Genomic DNA, 17,952 nt, shown 5'->3' on the forward strand with positions numbered 1-17,952 from the left:
CAGGTCTACTCAGTCTAATATATGAATACCACAATACCATGAATGCTCTGATTCTCTTTTGGAATGTTCCTCTCTGTCCATTTCTACCTGAAAACCATCAATTCCATGAGGATTCCTTATCCCTGAAGGCTCAAAAAATAAATTACTCCTTTAACAAGGCTTTCTCCTTTTCTGCATGAATAATAATCACTAAAATATATGCAAAATAATTTCTCGATATTCCATCATAAGTATTGATTTGTGTCTGTTTCATCTATGAATCCATAGTACATTTGATAGTGCATAGCAAATGTTAAATATTCAAGAAACATTTACTGTGAAGAGCCTTAAAAATCAAACCAAGATGGAGTGACTTAAGCTAACACTATTAAAAACAAGAAGTCACCTTTGCCCCAAATAAAATTAAAGTTTAAAAATTATAGCCCTAAACTTTTTCCCCCAAAGCTAAAATTAGGTGCAGCTATAAAAATAAGGGACCCTATGCTTAGCTAGCTGTGACACTTGTGCCTGGCTGTGCTAAGACCTAACCCAGTTTGTATGCCTCCTAATACTCAAATAACGGTGTGGGAAGCGGGACGCTGCTCTCCCTCCAGGGGAACGAAGGGAGCGAGACGTCGTCCCCCTCAGGGTGAACAAGATGGCGCTGGCAGGGAAAGGAACTGCTAAAGAAGTAAACAACAAAATGGCGACGAGGTGCATGCCTCCCGTGTGATCCCGTAGCTGATTGGATAGAAGACACATGCCTTTCACATGACCAGCTCATGGATTGGACTGCTGTGTGCATGCCTCCCATGTGATCCCGTAGCTGACTGGATAGAAGACGCATGCCTTTCACATGATCAGCTCACGGATTGGACTGCTGTGTGCATGGACACTATAGTGCTTTTGATTGGTCGCTGCGGGTATATAAACCGTGTGGCTTTGTGCTGGGCACACTCTCTGGACTCCAGAGTTCAGGAGGCCCGTCTGCACAGATGCCGAATAAATCCTCTTGCTTTTGCATCAGCTGGTCTGGACTCTGAGTCTTTGGGGTGTGCCTCTCAACGTGTTAGCATCCTCACTGCGAGGGTCTAACAACTGATTATTTCAGGGACAGTTTGGGGTAGAAGACGACATGTGTTGCCTTGCCTCTGGGTTGATAATCCTAATGTCTCTACCATCATTTAATTTTCCATAATTAGTTACTTGAACCTCTTTTGAGAAGTTAGTTCTATGCCAGCACTTTGTAGTTCCCAAGTAGACAAAGTGATTTCCTAAAATGAATTCTACAGGTTAATTTTTATCTCAGAATAGGAACTAAGAGACCTTTCACTGGGTGATCTAAACCAAGTCCTTATTGTCAATATGGGTGAACCCTGCTCAAATCCATAATCTTTTTCCAAGTGTATACAGAAACCAGACTTGGAAAATTATATGAAATTTTACTTAGCATTTAAGTCCTATCAACTCTCTGTACAGTAAGCAAGAATCCTGTCCCTTTTTACAGTTCGGACAGAGTAACTTCTGCTTAGGAAACGATCCTGGCTCCAGGGATTCTCATCTTCTGGAAATTCCCATCACACTCTACTAAGTCTGACAATAACTCCAAAATGCTAATCCATTTCCACTCACAAAATAGACAGGGTTAGTCTTCCTCTTGCTTTCATAGTTGTATCTGTGCCTTTACATACTCGAGAAAATGACTGCCTGATTTTATCTTTATGTATAATAATAGCAATCATTCCTAACAGGTCTATCTTACCTTCTGAAGTCAGCACGTGGTTAGTGGAATGAGTGTTCAGGGAAACTAAAAGCAAAGACTTCTTGTTTTGATTGAAAGCAATACATCCTGAGCTCCATTAACAAGCCTGTGGTCCTGTAAACTTAGAATTCTTTCCTGATCTTCTGATGTACAGTAACACAAATCCCAACCACTCGGTTCAAAGTCAGCTAAACGTCTCAATTTTCACAAAGCTATCCCATTCATCCAGATCACAGGTATATTTCTTAGTTCTTTGTAAGCACTTTTTATTTTTACTTCGGAGTTAGCATTTGGCCTATGACTAAACTCTTCCAGTTCCTCAATTTCAGGAGCCAGGACCCACTTCTATTGCCATAGAATACTACCCATGGGCCAGCGCCATGGCTCACTTGGCTAATCCTCCCATATGGGCACCAGGTTCTAGTCTCAGTTGTTCCTCTTCCAGGCAGCTCTCTGGCCTGGGAAGGCAGTGGAGGATGGCCCAAGTGCTTGGGCTCTGCACCTGCATGGGAGACCAGGAAGAAGCGCCTGGCTCCGGATCAGCGCAGTGTGCCAGCCGAAGCAGCCATTTTGGGGGTGAACCAACAGAAAGAGGACCTTTCTCTCTAACTCTGCCTGTCAAAAAAAAAATACTACCCATGAATTATAGCAACATGGCATAAGTCATTTGAATTTCAGAGCCCCCAGTGTGACCAGCTCCATCTCTTACCTGTGAGATAAGGGTATTTATAAATCTCAAATCATTGGAACATAAACACATGTCACATACCTATCATGGATTCTGCAGTGCTTCAGATGCAATTCATACATACATTTCTAACTTGTTTATAGTTAGGTTAATTAAGTGATACTGTGCATTTTAAAGAACACAGGTGGAGCTGGTGCCATGGCACAGTGGGTTAAAACCCTGGCCTGCAGCATCAGCATCCCATAAGGCTGCTCCACTTCCAGTCCAACTCTCTACTAATGTACCTGGGAAAGCAGCGGAGGATTGCCCAAGTGCTTGGGACCCTGCACCCAGGTGGAAGACCTGGAAGCAGCTCCTGGCTTCATATGAAATCTGGCCATTGCGACGACTTGGGGAGTTAACCAGTAGATGGAAGACCTCTGTCATAACTCTTGGAAATAAATAAAATCTTTATAAAAAATAGGCTATCTATCCATCTATAATTGATCAAGTAATACTACCTATCCATCTATAATTGATCAAGTAATACTACCTTAACTAGAGTGTACATGTTAAGCCCTAGGTTAGGCTATGTTTATTTGATTTGAATAATTAAGTCCAATGTAAGGATTATATCTCATGGACAATTCAGTCCTTTTCTTTTACACATATCCTTGTAAATCCATTGTAAAGTCCTAGGATATTTGAACAGGAACTCCTTACAATATCTCCTTCTAATTTGCTCTGAGTTACCTAACCAGTCAATGCCAGAAGTAAGAGTGGTATACAGTGTTCAGACCCCAAATTAATACAGCTTCCGTTACACTTCAACTGTCTCATTTAGAGTATAATATATGTATGTATTTTTAAATTATAACTTCAATACATACAAATGGATTAAAAAAAACACTGAGCACCACTATAAATGAAACATGCACATGAAAATAAACAAGTGCATGCACAATGCATTCCATGAGACTCTCTGAATTTGCACAAGCGCACAATACAACCGTTCTTAACTCACGAAGTTTAAGGATGATTGTGTTCCAAGAGTTTGTAAGATATGAGCATTTCTTACCTTGCAGCTGTATAAGGGGTTGATAAAAGACATTAAAGACTTGAGCTATGATTAGACATCAGAGTGTTCTGGCACTGGAGATTTGCTTCTACCTGGGTTTCCAGGGTCTAGTACTTTTAATGGAAGGCAGGTCAGAGACTCAGTGGCTTAACCCAACATACCAGACTTTGGCACTGTTGCCCACATTGCAGGATTATGTTGACTGCAGATGAGAATTACCCACATCCTATTGTCAAGTTATGGTCCTATTTTCCCTCGCTGAGCCTGAAATCTTCGTCACTGCAGTTACTTGAACTTCAGGTTAGAAAACCGAGGGGGGAAAGTAACTTCAGAACCCACCCCACCGGCCTTTCAGGAGGCCAAAAGGTAAGGGCACTAGCTCTAATGCAGGTCACTATAAAAATACGTAATACTGGGATGTGATCTACACATACGAGGAAGCTTTTGATGAAAAAGGACTTCCTTTTCAACTACTCCCAATTTTCCAACATCAATGTTTATACATGGCTATTCCACTAGAGGTTTATACTTTTCATAATGCCTATGATCCATACCAGGGTGCCTTTATCATACCTCATGAAAAATAACAGGGTGTCCATGCAAATTGTCAAACCCTTTTGGAAACATTGACCGTGATGCTTTGATACCCCAAAAGATTTAACCAGGTCCACGATTATCCTAACATATAAAAGCCTACATGGTGACATTTTTAATAAATACCCAGAATAGAACAAGAAAGTGAGAAAACATGCACACTCCAGTTGATTTTTCCTTCTAAATACTAAGGCATATAAAAGAACTAATCAGTACTAGAAACCAAAATGAAACAAGGAACAATAAGTTTTCAACTTCTTAACTACCAAAACAGCATCAAGGTCATGACACGCAACCAAAGCAAATGAGCAAATTTAATTGTGACCTTGAAAGGGCTGCAGCTTTACAGTTGCAGAAACTGACTTTTTTGATATTGAACACTTAGTGAATGCAGTAGGAAGTTATTACTTATTTACAACAAAACAAATTTAGTTGATAATCCTCATGTATGGGTTTCCTTACATTTGTCCCCACAGTGTTAGAAAAGCCAACTGATTCTCTGGTGAACATCAATAAAGGATATCCTAAGACCCTGAAATCTACCAACCAAGACTACATCCTTCTGACCAGTTTTCCTTACAGAACCTTACAAAAAGTCTACAGAATGGATTCATTCCACATAGGTCATGACTTTCAGTCTCAATGGCAAGTGAGACTGAGAAGTAAAGGAATGAAAATACCTTTTTCACTTCTCAAGTTTAGATCACAGTTGAAGAGTATTTCTTATCAGTGCTGTAGAATCCCTGAGCCCTTTAAAGAATAAACAAATGGATACTTTGCCCAAAGTTGATTAATAGGAAGTAAGGAGGGCTTGAGTAGATACATTTCACTTCCTTGGATTCCCCCACCCCCATCTTCAGAATCAATGATTAAAGTGAGAGGCATTAGATTAGAAAGGAAGTTACTCACCATGGAGGAATCACTGCTTCCACTCCGGATCGGAGCTCCCTCAGCACAGGTTGGGAGGTGGGTAGAAAGTTGACTAGCCCTGCCCCCATCTATGACATCACAATCTACCTCATAAAAGGTAGTGAAAGTGCTCTGAACTCCTGTCTGATTTCCGAGAGATACAGAAAAGAGAGCATGAGAGAGAGAGCAAGAGAAAAAAATAAAAAACGTACCCTACTTGGGAAGGGGTTAGGGAGGTGGAAGAGGGAATGGGTTATTGGGAGAAAGAGGTAAATGAAAGAATTAGGCACCGAAAGAGATACAGTGGGGCCTTCTTGAGTTAACCTGCCAGGCCTTTGGGATTCCTCATTGGCTCTTGAACAGGCAAAGGGACAATCTGGGAGGAGGATGATGAAGCATCCTGCCTTTTCAGACATGGTAAGGGACAATCATGTTGGGATTCAAAAGGATGCATCCACTATTTAAAGCATTGAAGATCACCAAGAGAAAGCAAGGGCTGCAGCTCTTAAAGCCTGGAACAAACCACGTGTAGGGTTCTCAGATGCCTTTCTTAAAGGTTCCAGTGCCCTGCTGTGTGACCTTCGTCAAGCTCTCGGCCTTGGCACACTTGGCCAGCATACCATACTCAAGGGATACTTACCTCATTCTCTGGGATCACTGTAGGACTAAAGCAGGCATTACTCCTAGAACTGCAACTCTTCTTACTCGTCATTTTTGTACCCAAGGATGGGTTGCATAAGGACCATAATGCAAAAGATAAGCCAATAACCAATGCTTTTTTCTACCTTAGAATTTTTAAGATTCATTATAAAATATTATAGAAAATCGTTAAGTTTTTCTATGTGCGCTATAGGTAATATACATCTAAAAGGAGTAGTTAAAGCCCACCTTGTAAACTGCTTTTAAAAAGTCTGATAGCATGATTTCCGTTATCCTAAGACTGCTCTACATTGTCACTCTCAGAGGTCAACATATGGCTCAATGATGCTGACAAAACATTTTTGTCACAAGGAATTCTGCTCCAGTCATAGATCTATTTCATGTCTGACTGGAATTTATAAGGAAAATCAGACACAGGGTATGATAATGTGTATGTTTTTCAAATGGTGACTTGGAAGTTCAAAAACATGAAATAATCAAAGTTATCAAGTACGCATTACACACACTAAAGTAATGGGTGATAGGAGGAGCAGAAAGAGCTTAATGCATTCACACAGAAACCAGACTGTCATCTGTTTAGTGGAATATATGAAAAGTGACACCATCTCTTGCCACAGAAAATATCTTAGATGATTGAAAATAATAGCTTGCGACTCATGGTACCATGTGTAAAACCCAAAGCCTATTTCCATACACGGATAAAATTTTAAGCCCATATATTTCTTTTCCTCATTCTTCAATTCTTAGGTTACTAAATATATAAACACATTATAGTGATTGCAATTTAAAATTGAGGAAAATTGGCAGATTAGGGAGCAATTTGAAACACAGAAGCTACCAAATTCAAACTAATTATGAATTTAGCAGCATTATTTCCATATTTCACTTCACAATAAACTTTAAAAAAAAAATAAAGACAATAGAAAAACAAGTGTCCATCATTAAGAAGAAATACTTCTGATTTTGACTTTTTTTGGTCCTTTTCTAGAGGAATCAAGCCATGTATTCTATTTCCATGTTCTGTACTCTAGTTTAAATGCAAATTACATATTTAACAGCTTCCTTTGTGTAAGATTTTGCAATTAGTGGCCTGACAGTTTTATTTTTCTCAACTTTTGCATAGATCATTGACTAATTGGCTTATCTTTGCTTGTTAATAATTTACAATAGTCTCATTTGATTTTATAAATTAGGCATCTCATTTTCTTATTTTAGAGAATGTTAGTTACCATTGCATCTCAGTTTCAAATATATTATATATTAGAAAACACTGGGATCATCTCACCTCAAAAAATTTAGAGGTCCTTCAGTTTAATTATGCACTTGACCATTCTTCCAATAAACTGATTTTTACTACCCAAGAAAAACAATCCACTTATCTCAATGTTAGAATAAAAATGGAATTATTAAACACTTTTAAATATTGAAGTATAACAACTTGAAATCAGATTATAATCTATTGGTATTTTTCTTATTATTTACCTATTATTTATTTGGAAATGGAGAAAGACTTCAGGAACCCAATGCAAAACTAGGCTGCATCAAAAGGATGCCAAGTGGTGAACTGTGCTGACCTTTCAGTGCTGAATTTAGTATGATTGGTTGTGATAATGCTTTTAGTTATGATATTAATTAAAAGAACAAAACTTTAATTGAAATAGGATGAAAAGCCAGGATCATGAACTTTCTAAATCTTCTCAGGGTCTAGCCTCTTGATGTTGCTCTTGAAAAGTAAGTCTCACTGTGACTAGATTTACCACATAATTCACCCAATATACCATAAATGAATGAGTAGCCCTTTAAGACTTCAAGATATGAAATGATTAAGATTCTGTAGTCAAGAGATCTTATTATTGCTGCATCATTATCATAAGACTGGCTTAAAATTTTTGTTTGGGAAGAAAAAAATTAACTTTTCAATATGAAGAATTATGAAAAGCCAGGTCAAATACTTTACAAATTACAAAGTAATTCAATGTGGAAGACATGATCAGGCAGTTGTCAGACAACTGGACCGAAATGTCATTATGGAAGAGAAACACTTCAATAACGGAGGTTCCAATAAATGTTCATAGCAGCAGATTGGAACTAGGAGTTCCTAGATAAAGAGATCATGTTTTGATTTTCTTTTATAGTAGTGTCTCACATACAGAAACTTGAGCTGAAAAGAGTACATGATTCTTAGGAAATGAGGCTGACTGGAACTTCTCCAAGACATTCTCTCTCAGTTGCAAAATAGATTTGCCAAATAAAATGGATGAAAGAGGTCAAGAGACAGGTTATACAGATTTGAAGGAGTTCCAATCAAGTTCAGCATCAGCAAGGCATCTGCACAGATGAAGGTATTTGGAAAAAAGTAATAACAAAGACATAGCATTGATGATGAAAGAAAAGATTAAAGTCTAAATTAAGAAAGCTTGTCCTCAAGGAAATAGGACCAGGATGAAGTATCTGAAATGTATTTATTGCCCAGAAGGAAAATGACTGTTCAAGATAGAGTCAACAATGTGTCTTGAAACAGCTAAAGGATTCTGAACTAAGAAAACTCCGTATTGCCCATTCAGAAGCCTTTCTGATTTATAAGACACATGGACTGTAACGTGGCACGTACTTCTCTTCTGAGCTGTGATCACAACCATATTTATAAATCATTTACATTAGACTGCAGAAAGCACTTGATAAAGTAATCTGTAGGGACAGAATGCAGACGACAGTATGTTAAACACAATTTTATTTCTAGAATGTCGTGAACCAAAAAAACAGTGTATACAGAGATGGCCATTAACAACAGATACCCTGCTTTTGAGCCAGGAATCTTAGACATTTATGTAACCTGAGAAACTAAATGGAAAAAATAAACATATACTATAGAGGCTAATAAAAATACAATGCACAAAAAAATTTGTATTCTTTTAAAATAAATTATTTGGTATTAGAGATAATACCCTGACTCAACCAGTATTTATCACTGTGCCTTTTATATAAGTAAGGATATAATAAAAATGCTGAGTTCAAGGAATCAGAAAATATCCTTTGGTGAGCAGGAAATAAATGCAAACCTGTTAAGCCCTGATTCTTACTTGGTTATTAGAAGTTACTTGTGGAAACACAGATCTCTTTATCAAAAAACATTATCAGAATTTTATCCAATCTAGTACTGAATAAAAAACCCTGCCTCAGTTTTGCTGTGGAGTCTTATTTTAGTCTTGTCCTCCTAAGGGAATGGAAAGATGTGCAAAATCCATAATGTAATCCCTAGATAAGCTTTACTGGATGATTTATTATCTGTCTTCTTCTTTACCTTTTTATATTTCTTTATATCAACTTGTTCACATTTTAACTTTTTTCTTCAATAGCTGTATGTCCAAGAATTCTTGGGACAAGTCCAAATAGGAAGAAGAAAAATCATAATAGATGTAGTTAACCAATTTTAAATAATCTACCAGTGTATAGAGGAAAATCAGAAAGCAGGGTCTATATTTATAGACAGCATTTCCAAGTAAATGCATTCAATCAAAATTGTAGCATCCTGTAATTACTTCATTCAATATAAGGGAGTAGGTACATCTGGATGACGCTTGCATATCTAAAACTGGTTCAAGATAGAGAGTGTCAAGTAAAATAGTTTCTGAGACACTTCTGAGCCTTAAGTATTTAAAGTAAGATTTTTAAATTATATAAATATATATATATAAATATATATATAAATAAATAAAATATATAAATAAATATATAAATAAATTTATATAATAAATAAAATGCAAAACATCTTAGGGTAATATTGGACAATTATTCTATATGAACCAATACTCAAAATTATACTAAGTCTTATGGGAAAAGCAGTATTTCTTAAATAGGCTTGCTTGGCTTTCAGAGATCTCAAAACATACGTAATCTTTTCTCATCTGAGTGCTTCCTGTTTATCCAATTTCCACGTTTTCACAATGTATTACTTAATTGGCTGCCAAAAAATCCTCAGGATACAACCAGAATCTATGGCATTAATTAATCAAAGATTAAGGTATCAATTATTTGCCTTTTATTTGATTAGAGGCTCTCAAAACTTAAACTTTGAAGACTCAAAGGGATCAAAGTTCAATGATGGAATCTTAAGTAATAGCCTTAGTTTTCCTTAAGTTACTAACACCTTCTGCTATTAAAAAATAATGTACTCCAAATAAAATACAAGTAACTCTGCGCAAAAGATCATGTGAGGCAATCAAATCAACTACCTGAGTAGATGAAAAGCAGGCCCATCCAGGTCTCCAGGTAACATGCAGGTGCAGGGCAACCGACAAAAAATACTTTCTAGGATGCCTGACACCAAGAAGATGTTTACTGTTCTTTTCAAAATTCCTATGAATTTCCCATTTCTTCCAAAAATAAATGTCTGTGATAGGTTCAATGTCATTGTCATAATCCTTGGATAATGAATTTTCACTGAAAATCACTTAAGGGCTGATTCCCCTACAGGGCTTGTACAAAAAAATAACCACATATACTGATATGAATATAACAAAGGAGGCCCTAATCTAGAAACCAGATTTTACATATTTTACTAGCATAACTCTTTAGAGAACAGCTGGGAGAAAGATGGAATCATGTAACAACTCATTTTATTAGCCAAGAACTGTGTGTGCCAAGAACTACTTTAATTCTATAAATGATAAGTACCTGTATCATTTCGTTTCTGACAATCTTCACTATTGATTCAACTTTATAATCTCAACTTGTTTTATTTTACTCTCTAGATCTGAACATTCCAACTTTCCCTAGATTAGAAAAGGTCTTTTTAAGTCAAAATAGTTAGTAGCTACCTTCTGGATAAAATTCTTTTGAACAGCTATGAATGCCTGATCACATCTCCTTTTGTTTAAATGAAGCACAGAAATGCATTCTGTACCCACATCTAGGCTAGCAATTTAGATATTTTTCCCTTTACTACACTTTGATCACTGATGCGAGCCAAGAATTGACTCTACACAGAATCAGAAAATACAAAATACCAAAAAAAAAAAAAGTGGGGGTGGGGTATTACATGAAGTACAGGTTTGTACAATTAGATGCAATGCTTATTGCAATGACTATTCATCCCGTTAGAAGACACTGGCATTTTTTATAGACAGGGAGATTACAGATTTGTTTCAATTAAATTTGTCATTGAAAACCATATTTTTATATATGTATAAATATGACATCCATTTTTTCTTTCCCAAAATTGTATCAGATCAGATAGGTCACATTTATCAACTGTATATTCAGGTCTGAATTTTATTAACTATTGAGGAAGTTAGAAGGTAAATAACAAATCCTATATGTAGCCTTGCTAATCTGCCAGGGTCAAGTAGGATTGATTTGAATATTTTAAAGTTTTCAGCATATGTATGAATTTTTTCATCTATCATGACAAATATTCATTGTTTTAGTGTCAAAATGTTTTGAGTGATGTGATACAGACAATAACAATTATCTATAATTGATCATTTCTTCTCCAACTTTGACTTTACCAATTCAAATCCTATCAATTTCACAAATTGTATCTGCTCACCTTGTCCAGCTTCTTTCTAAAACCCCAAGGAGAGTGATTCAGATTGGGAAAGGGAAAATTTAAATGGCCAATAAACAAGTGCATATTAGGACAAGTTTCTCTATTGCTCGAGAATTGACAAGAGCTCCATTCAACCAGCACGAGGATTTAGGTTACTGTTATCTCACCTCCAAACTCTGCTCACATATTTTGTTATTATGCAGAAAATTTATATATAATAAACTGTATTCAATTTTTTTCTTCATCATTTACATGTACATCAGGTATAAGTTACATCCAAGTCCTTCCACCTCTGGCCAAATTCCTGGTGAAAGCAGGATTACTTCTCCTGTTCTCTGGCTTTGTAGTTATAATGGAGTGCCCATTGGATTTGACCTTAAATTTTTTGATGATCTTTAGCAGTTTTATCTGAACACTTCGTGTTCAGTATGCCTAACTGGAAGGGTCTTCATCTGTTTTTCCAATCCTGTTTGCAATAATACACAAAACATACATCTTTGGGTAGCTAAAGATAAACAAAGGTCATGGAGTGATTTTTACTATTCCAGATCTATGTGCAAGTCTCTACTTTTACCTCAAAGTGTCCATTAAATCCTCTGAACCTTAATAAAAATTAGTCAAAAATAAGATAACTTACTATCCAAATGATTTCCCTATCAGTGCATTGGTACTTACATGCATACAAAATAGTATTTACATACTTGGAAAGTCTGACTCAACCTTCTTCCCGTGATGATATAATGCTGTCACATTGACTGGATATTATCTGTAATAAGCTAGTTTATGATATGATCTGATTAAGGTTCTCTTTTGTCCTCTGTTCTCTCTTTATGCCTCTTCCCTAATACCCTCCTTCCTTCCTTCTCTTCAAAATTCTTTTTTTCCAAAAAGCATATCACCTGGCTTAAGACTTTAAACAAATGCTCAAACAAGCTAACGGTAAAGCCAGTTTATAAACTAACTGGTGTTGAATTTCCTGAACTCAGTGCCCCCTACTATCATGTTCGCATTTCTTCTTTCCATCAATTAAAAACTCTTTTTTCTATCCCATTATTTCCTTAGTAACCAGGTTGAACTGACTTGCCAAAGCACGATCTATTTTGAGATTTAATAAGAATGACACATTTAAGCCACCAATAATGGTTTAAGCCAATGAATTGAAAAAAAAAAAAATACTGCCAACCAAAAAACTAATGGGGCTTCTTGGCAGTGTTGTATATGAGCACACAAAGACACATCCTGGACTTCCCCAGCATGACTCAAGGAAAGCTTTTGTACTCATTTTCCCCTGTAATCTGTCAAAGACACAACACAACCTGACTTCCCCAGTTTGTACAAAGAATTACATAAAACAAACATGCTGACAGGATGTGTAATTGTGCATTTTGTTTAACATATGTTCATCATGTCAGAATGATACAATGAAAATATGGCTCTATATTTAAATCTAATTTTTTTCAGGGCAAAATGGAAATAATCTGTCCGAATCTTTTTTGCTTTTGTTGGTACTTCGATTTCTATGATGTTTTAGAGAAGAAGCCACAGCACTGATTCCCATGTGTAAAAACACATGGGACAGAAGATTCAAGTATTTCCTTTTTTTTTTTTCACTACACTGTCATCTACAATGGCTTCTCCCAAAATATGCAGCAACTTTGTCATGCTAGACAATGAAATAAATGGCGTCCAAAGCATGAATGCAACTTTCTTGGCAAAATCACTGAAACTTTGTGTGTATGGAGTCTCACATTCTTGACTCTTGACTTAGAAGCCGTCAGTTGTGGCTATTTTGCACAATGCTGATATTGAATTTTTTTCCCCTCCATTTGCCTTCAGTGAAGGAGGATGAAGAATCAGATGGAGGCAGAAGCAGTAAAGACAGCAGACTACAGATGCAGGTGTGGCACCACACAGCAATCAAGCTTGGATAAATCATGAGGAGGCCCAGAGCAGGCCAATCACTGAGCAATACACAGCAAACTTTTATAATGCATTCGACTTAGAATTATTATAAAGGTGCATACCATTCCTCTAAAAGAAGCCTTCTCTCATGCAAGGATTTATGGACTTTGCCAACAAGACCCAAGGAAGGAAACAGGCTTCTTGATGGTGTTCTCAATGTCAAACACCTCTGCAAATGCCAGCAGTGCAAGTGATAAAAGCCAGTGATGGTTTGGACTACAGCTACATGAGGGAAAGACAATGGAAATGAAGTCTGGTGGCAGTGACGAACAATGGGAACTGAGAGGATGATGGAGAGCAGCTCTGCCGGTAAAATATCACCCAGATGAGGTTGCGGAGTCAGAGATCCACAAAGATGCTTTGTGCATCCACGTAAATAACAAGATTGGGAAGGTAACAAATGAAAGCACACGAGGCAAGCTGAACAACAAGCACTCAGGTCCACAGGTGCCATACACAGATGGACATGAAAGCTGAGTGGAATGGGAAACTATGCCAACAAGGCTGAAGATAAGAAAGGAAGCAAGGGAGATGCAATGTTTTGATAACTCCTTAGCCAGAGAATCTTGGCGATTATCATCTTGGCAGAAAGGACACATTGCAAGACAGATTGCTCTTGGTTGTGGAAGAATGTTGAAGCAGGATCTTTTTGGAAAAGCAAAGAGGTGACTGTGCTTTGGGAAGAGGCACAAAATAGCCACTCAATTGGGCTCTCAGGTAGGACTGCATGGAACAAGCTTTCCAGATGGTATTTTCATGCAAGCCAGATCAGTTCTTTTCCCAGTTATGTTTTCCACAAGCCAAACCGATTCGTAACTAAAACATTGGGTACAAGAATGATTTTTACACCTTTTTTTAAACCAAATGGTCAAATTACTAAATTTGCAAAAGTAGATTCCAGAAAAACTTAGTCTCATGACAAGCCTGATTTTCCCAAGGCATTCTCTGTGACAATAATGGCATGTTCCTGATAATACCACACTTAAGATGGCAGCAGGATGGTTGGCTGGGAAAAGAACCAAAGGTGACACAGCCACACTTCTGAACTTGCAGATAATTTACAATAAATGGCACCCTGTGTTGAGAAAAAGGGACTGGGGGAGGAAAAGCCAAGGTGAAGAATCTCAATACATACATTTGGAAATCTTGCCAAGAAATCGTGGTTTTTCTAAATATTTCTTGAATTTCTCCTTTCTATGTATTTGATGAAAATGATTTAGATAATTTATATTTTCATGAGAAGGGAAACAGTGAAGTGACTGAGGAAAGGATATATACTTGTTAGTGTCTGACAACTATATTGGGTTTTGGCAACAGCACATCAACCTATATTAAATTCCAACATCTTCTGGCTTTCAGGGGTTATTGATAACCTAGTATGCATTGGAACCTGATGAATGAATTCCTATTGTTTTCCATCATCTCTAATATGTGAAGACAATCCACACATAGAGAGGTTGGCTCCTGAACAGAGAATAAAAATTAGTAGCTTTAACAAAGCAAAGTACACTCACAATGAGTAAATATACAGAGCCCCAAATAATTGTAATAGTCACAGCTTGGCAATGATTTCCCAGACTATGAAATTAGTTTTCTTGTGAGGAATGGTGATTTTACAAGGCTAGTATAAACACAAGGTAATTGGAAAATCAAATTGCTCTTTCTGAGTTATTGTAAGGTCTGGAATAATGGTGATAACATTTACTTTAAAAAAAACTCTGAAATCATTGCAGTTTGGTGTTTTTAGCAGTACTGTTGCCAAGAATGCTTGCTTTGAAGTACAACAGTGAGAACTTAACATTGTGAAGCCCAAGTCCCAGCTTACCCCTGATACAATGAGCTCTCCTCCCAGATTCTGCACTTCTGCCTTCACTTTGCTGCAGATATTAAGTTGATGGCAATACAAGGCAATTCGTTGAAGGTAGGCTAATAAATCCTGCTTACATGCTGAATCAGGACACTGTAAAACAAAAAAAGCAATCTCAATTAGTACCTACTCTTCAATTTCTAACACTTGCTATATCAGGGATACAAGAAACGAAGGTTTCAGTGTTATATGCCTTAATTAAATTCATTTAACTTAGCCTCTTCATAGTGCATTTTTGAAGGATCACAGTCAGTGGTTTAGAATGGCTAGCTCGGGGGTCAGCACACTGGTGTACTGGGCTAGGCCTTCACCCGCGGCACCAGCAGCCTGTATGGGTGCCCGTTTGAGTCCCCGCTGCTTCTCTTCTGATCCTGCTCTCTGCTACAGCCTGGGAAAGCAGTAGAAAATGGCCCAAGTGCTTGGGCCCCTGCACCCATGTGGGAGACATAGAAGCAGCTCCTAACTCCAGATTGGGCCATCTGGGGAGTGAACCAGCAGGTGGAAGACCTCTCTCTGTCTCTCCCTCTTTCTGTTTAACTATACCTCTCAAAATCTTACAACAACAAAAATTTTAGAATGGCTAGCTCTTTTTTTATACAATTTAATAAAAAAAGGTACTGAAGGTCTTTCTTAAAGGCTTGCTGTAGACTTCTGTTTCTGTTCATGAATATTTTTAGGAGTTACATTCTCAACTGTAAAGAACACTAAATATTTTATAGTTTTTCTCCTACTTTTGTTCAACTTTCACTATATGAAAAGCTATTTCAATGAAGAAAATCCAAGCACTGAATGACAGAATTAACTTGTTCTGTGTAGCAATCTCTCCGTTATTACGTAGGTGAGAATTTCAATTCAATTAGTTGGAGAAAAAAAGTCAATTTGTTCATTTGAGTTTTCTGAGAAACACATCATTCACTAAATGAAGACTTTCAGATTGTAATATTTATCAAAAGCTTAGCAACATAATGAGCTTCATTTAAATGAGAAACTCTGAAATGGTTCATGACCACTGTAAGAGAAACAGTTTGGACACAAAGAATTTGAAGCCAGTTGAGATGAGTTCATAAGAGTTTCAACAGAGCCCTTCAAGAGATGTACCATAAGACAGATACTGACTAGGGAATTTGAATTCTCATTGTGACTTAAGTGGGTAGACATCCATAAAATACACCCTAGGCTTAGCTGAATGCTTCCAGAGACATTTATGTGACTCCCTAAAACATATCTGATACTTCAAACCAATGGCTACTAAGTAATTGACATATTTCTATTGCTATCAAATATTAAGCTTGAGCTGCTTCCAGACCACTCATTAAATTGTTCTGACTCCAATTTGGCACTTGTAAAAAAAATTTACATTCACCAGATCCTTGTTGAAATATTTTAAGAACTGAGTACCTAGAGACTAAAAGTATGCCATCTTTTTGGAGTAAGACCTTGGCAGGAAGACTGAGCTACATGTCCTTCAAGCTTAAGGAAGGACATGGTTTCATCAACACTGTAAAGTCAGTGGCTTCATGTCACCACGTACAGAATAGACAATGATGGAGTTTCTTTCATATACAACACTTACAATGTGTTTGTTTTTTCACTATGTATCAAGAAGCAATCTCTCACACTGTTTAGTTGCTTTCTACATGTACTTAAACCTGTAATATTTATTCCACACTAGAGGCCCATATACTGGAAGGAATTATCTTTAAAATGATGTCTCCCCAGAGAGCTGACAAAGATTTTGATACAAAAGCTCTGTAGTAAATTACACAAAATCTTTTAAAAAAAAAAGAACTTATCTATTTGAAAGGCAGAGTTACACCAGAGGGGAGAGAGAGAGAGAGAATGAATCTTCCATCTACTGCTTCACTCCCCAGATGGCCACAGTGGCTGGGACTGGGCCAAAAGTCAGAGCCAGGTGCTTCATCTGGGTCTTTCACGTCAGTGGTAGGGGCTCAAGTGTTTGGGCCATCTTCCACTGCTTTTAGCAGGAAGCCGGAACAGAAGTGAAGCACACGTACAATTGCCCATATGGGATGCCAGCATTGCAGATGGCTTTACCTACTACACCACAATGCCAGCCCCTAAACTGACAGTTCTATCTCACTGTAATAGTAATTAAAAATACAATTGTCAATAAAAGGTTTATATTGCATGCATGTCTCAAATCTTCACAAAATATTTTCAGGCAAAATGAAGGTAACCACCCTACTGCTTGACATTGCTCATTTAATTCAATGCAGTTAACACAGGCATAAAAAAGGCATGGTGGTCCAAGAACCATAGGAAACAGATGTGGATTTTAACAAAGACATGACCTATGGAGTTTAAAACATTAATAAAAAGACACAAGTAATTTCATAGCTATTGACAGTACAAATGCCTCAAAAATGGGCACCAGGAGTCAGCCATGAAGAGCATTCAAATGCTTGGACATAGTCTCAAAAATAATTTACAGTCTTGGTATATTATGTATGCTTTGTTTTCCACTTAGCACAACTGTTCTGGGCTATGCTTCATGTTGCCTCATTTTCGTAAGTAAGTGTCTAAAAATTTTAAATCAGGAATGAAAATCAAAACCAAAACTGCTGAATTTGAGCCACCTAAACACACTTTCAGCCATTGAGATTCAAAGCATAAGGGAAAAGCCATTCAATTTGCACTCATGTGTCTTCTCAGGAAGAAGTCCTTTCTAACAAGTCTTCCCAGAGTCACCTGTGTCTACTCACTGCACACATCCTAGGTCCCTGCAACCTTTGCAGACAAGAAGGGCATTCTTTCTAGGCCAGCGATTGGTCTGTGTACTTACATTCAAGCAAGTTCATTGTCTCACCTCTCTTTTACATGAACTTTCTAGAACAGATATGACATTGTGAACAGAAGCTCAGCTTAGGCTGTGTAGCCTGACAGTTCATACTGCTCTGAAATTAGC

The 17,952-nt window shown here is 37.3% G+C and overlaps 1 protein-coding gene across 10 annotated transcripts in view; it reads right to left on the minus strand.

Annotated features, from left to right (window-relative positions):
* CTNNA2 (catenin alpha 2) overlaps positions 1 to 17,952 on the minus strand; it is a 1,277,539-nt gene that overhangs the window by 25,460 nt on the left and 1,234,127 nt on the right. For 7 of the 10 annotated variants that reach the window (XM_051842709.3, XM_089327496.1, XM_070069687.2 and 4 more), the window contains 2 exons: positions 14,985 to 15,119; positions 4,990 to 5,133 (listed from right to left, as the gene is read on the minus strand). In XM_051842709.3, the coding sequence (XP_051698669.1) occupies positions 4,990 to 5,133; positions 14,985 to 15,119 (279 nt within the window). The remainder of the gene's footprint in view (positions 1 to 4,989; positions 5,134 to 14,984; positions 15,120 to 17,952) is intronic. The other 3 variants (XM_089327497.1, XM_051842710.3, XM_089327501.1) reach the window with 1 other exon arrangement.

This window comes from Oryctolagus cuniculus, chromosome 2 (genome assembly GCF_051225735.1).
Source record: "Oryctolagus cuniculus isolate XC-2025 breed Fujian yellow rabbit chromosome 2, ASM5122573v1, whole genome shotgun sequence".
Taxonomy (NCBI): domain Eukaryota; kingdom Metazoa; phylum Chordata; class Mammalia; order Lagomorpha; family Leporidae; genus Oryctolagus; species Oryctolagus cuniculus.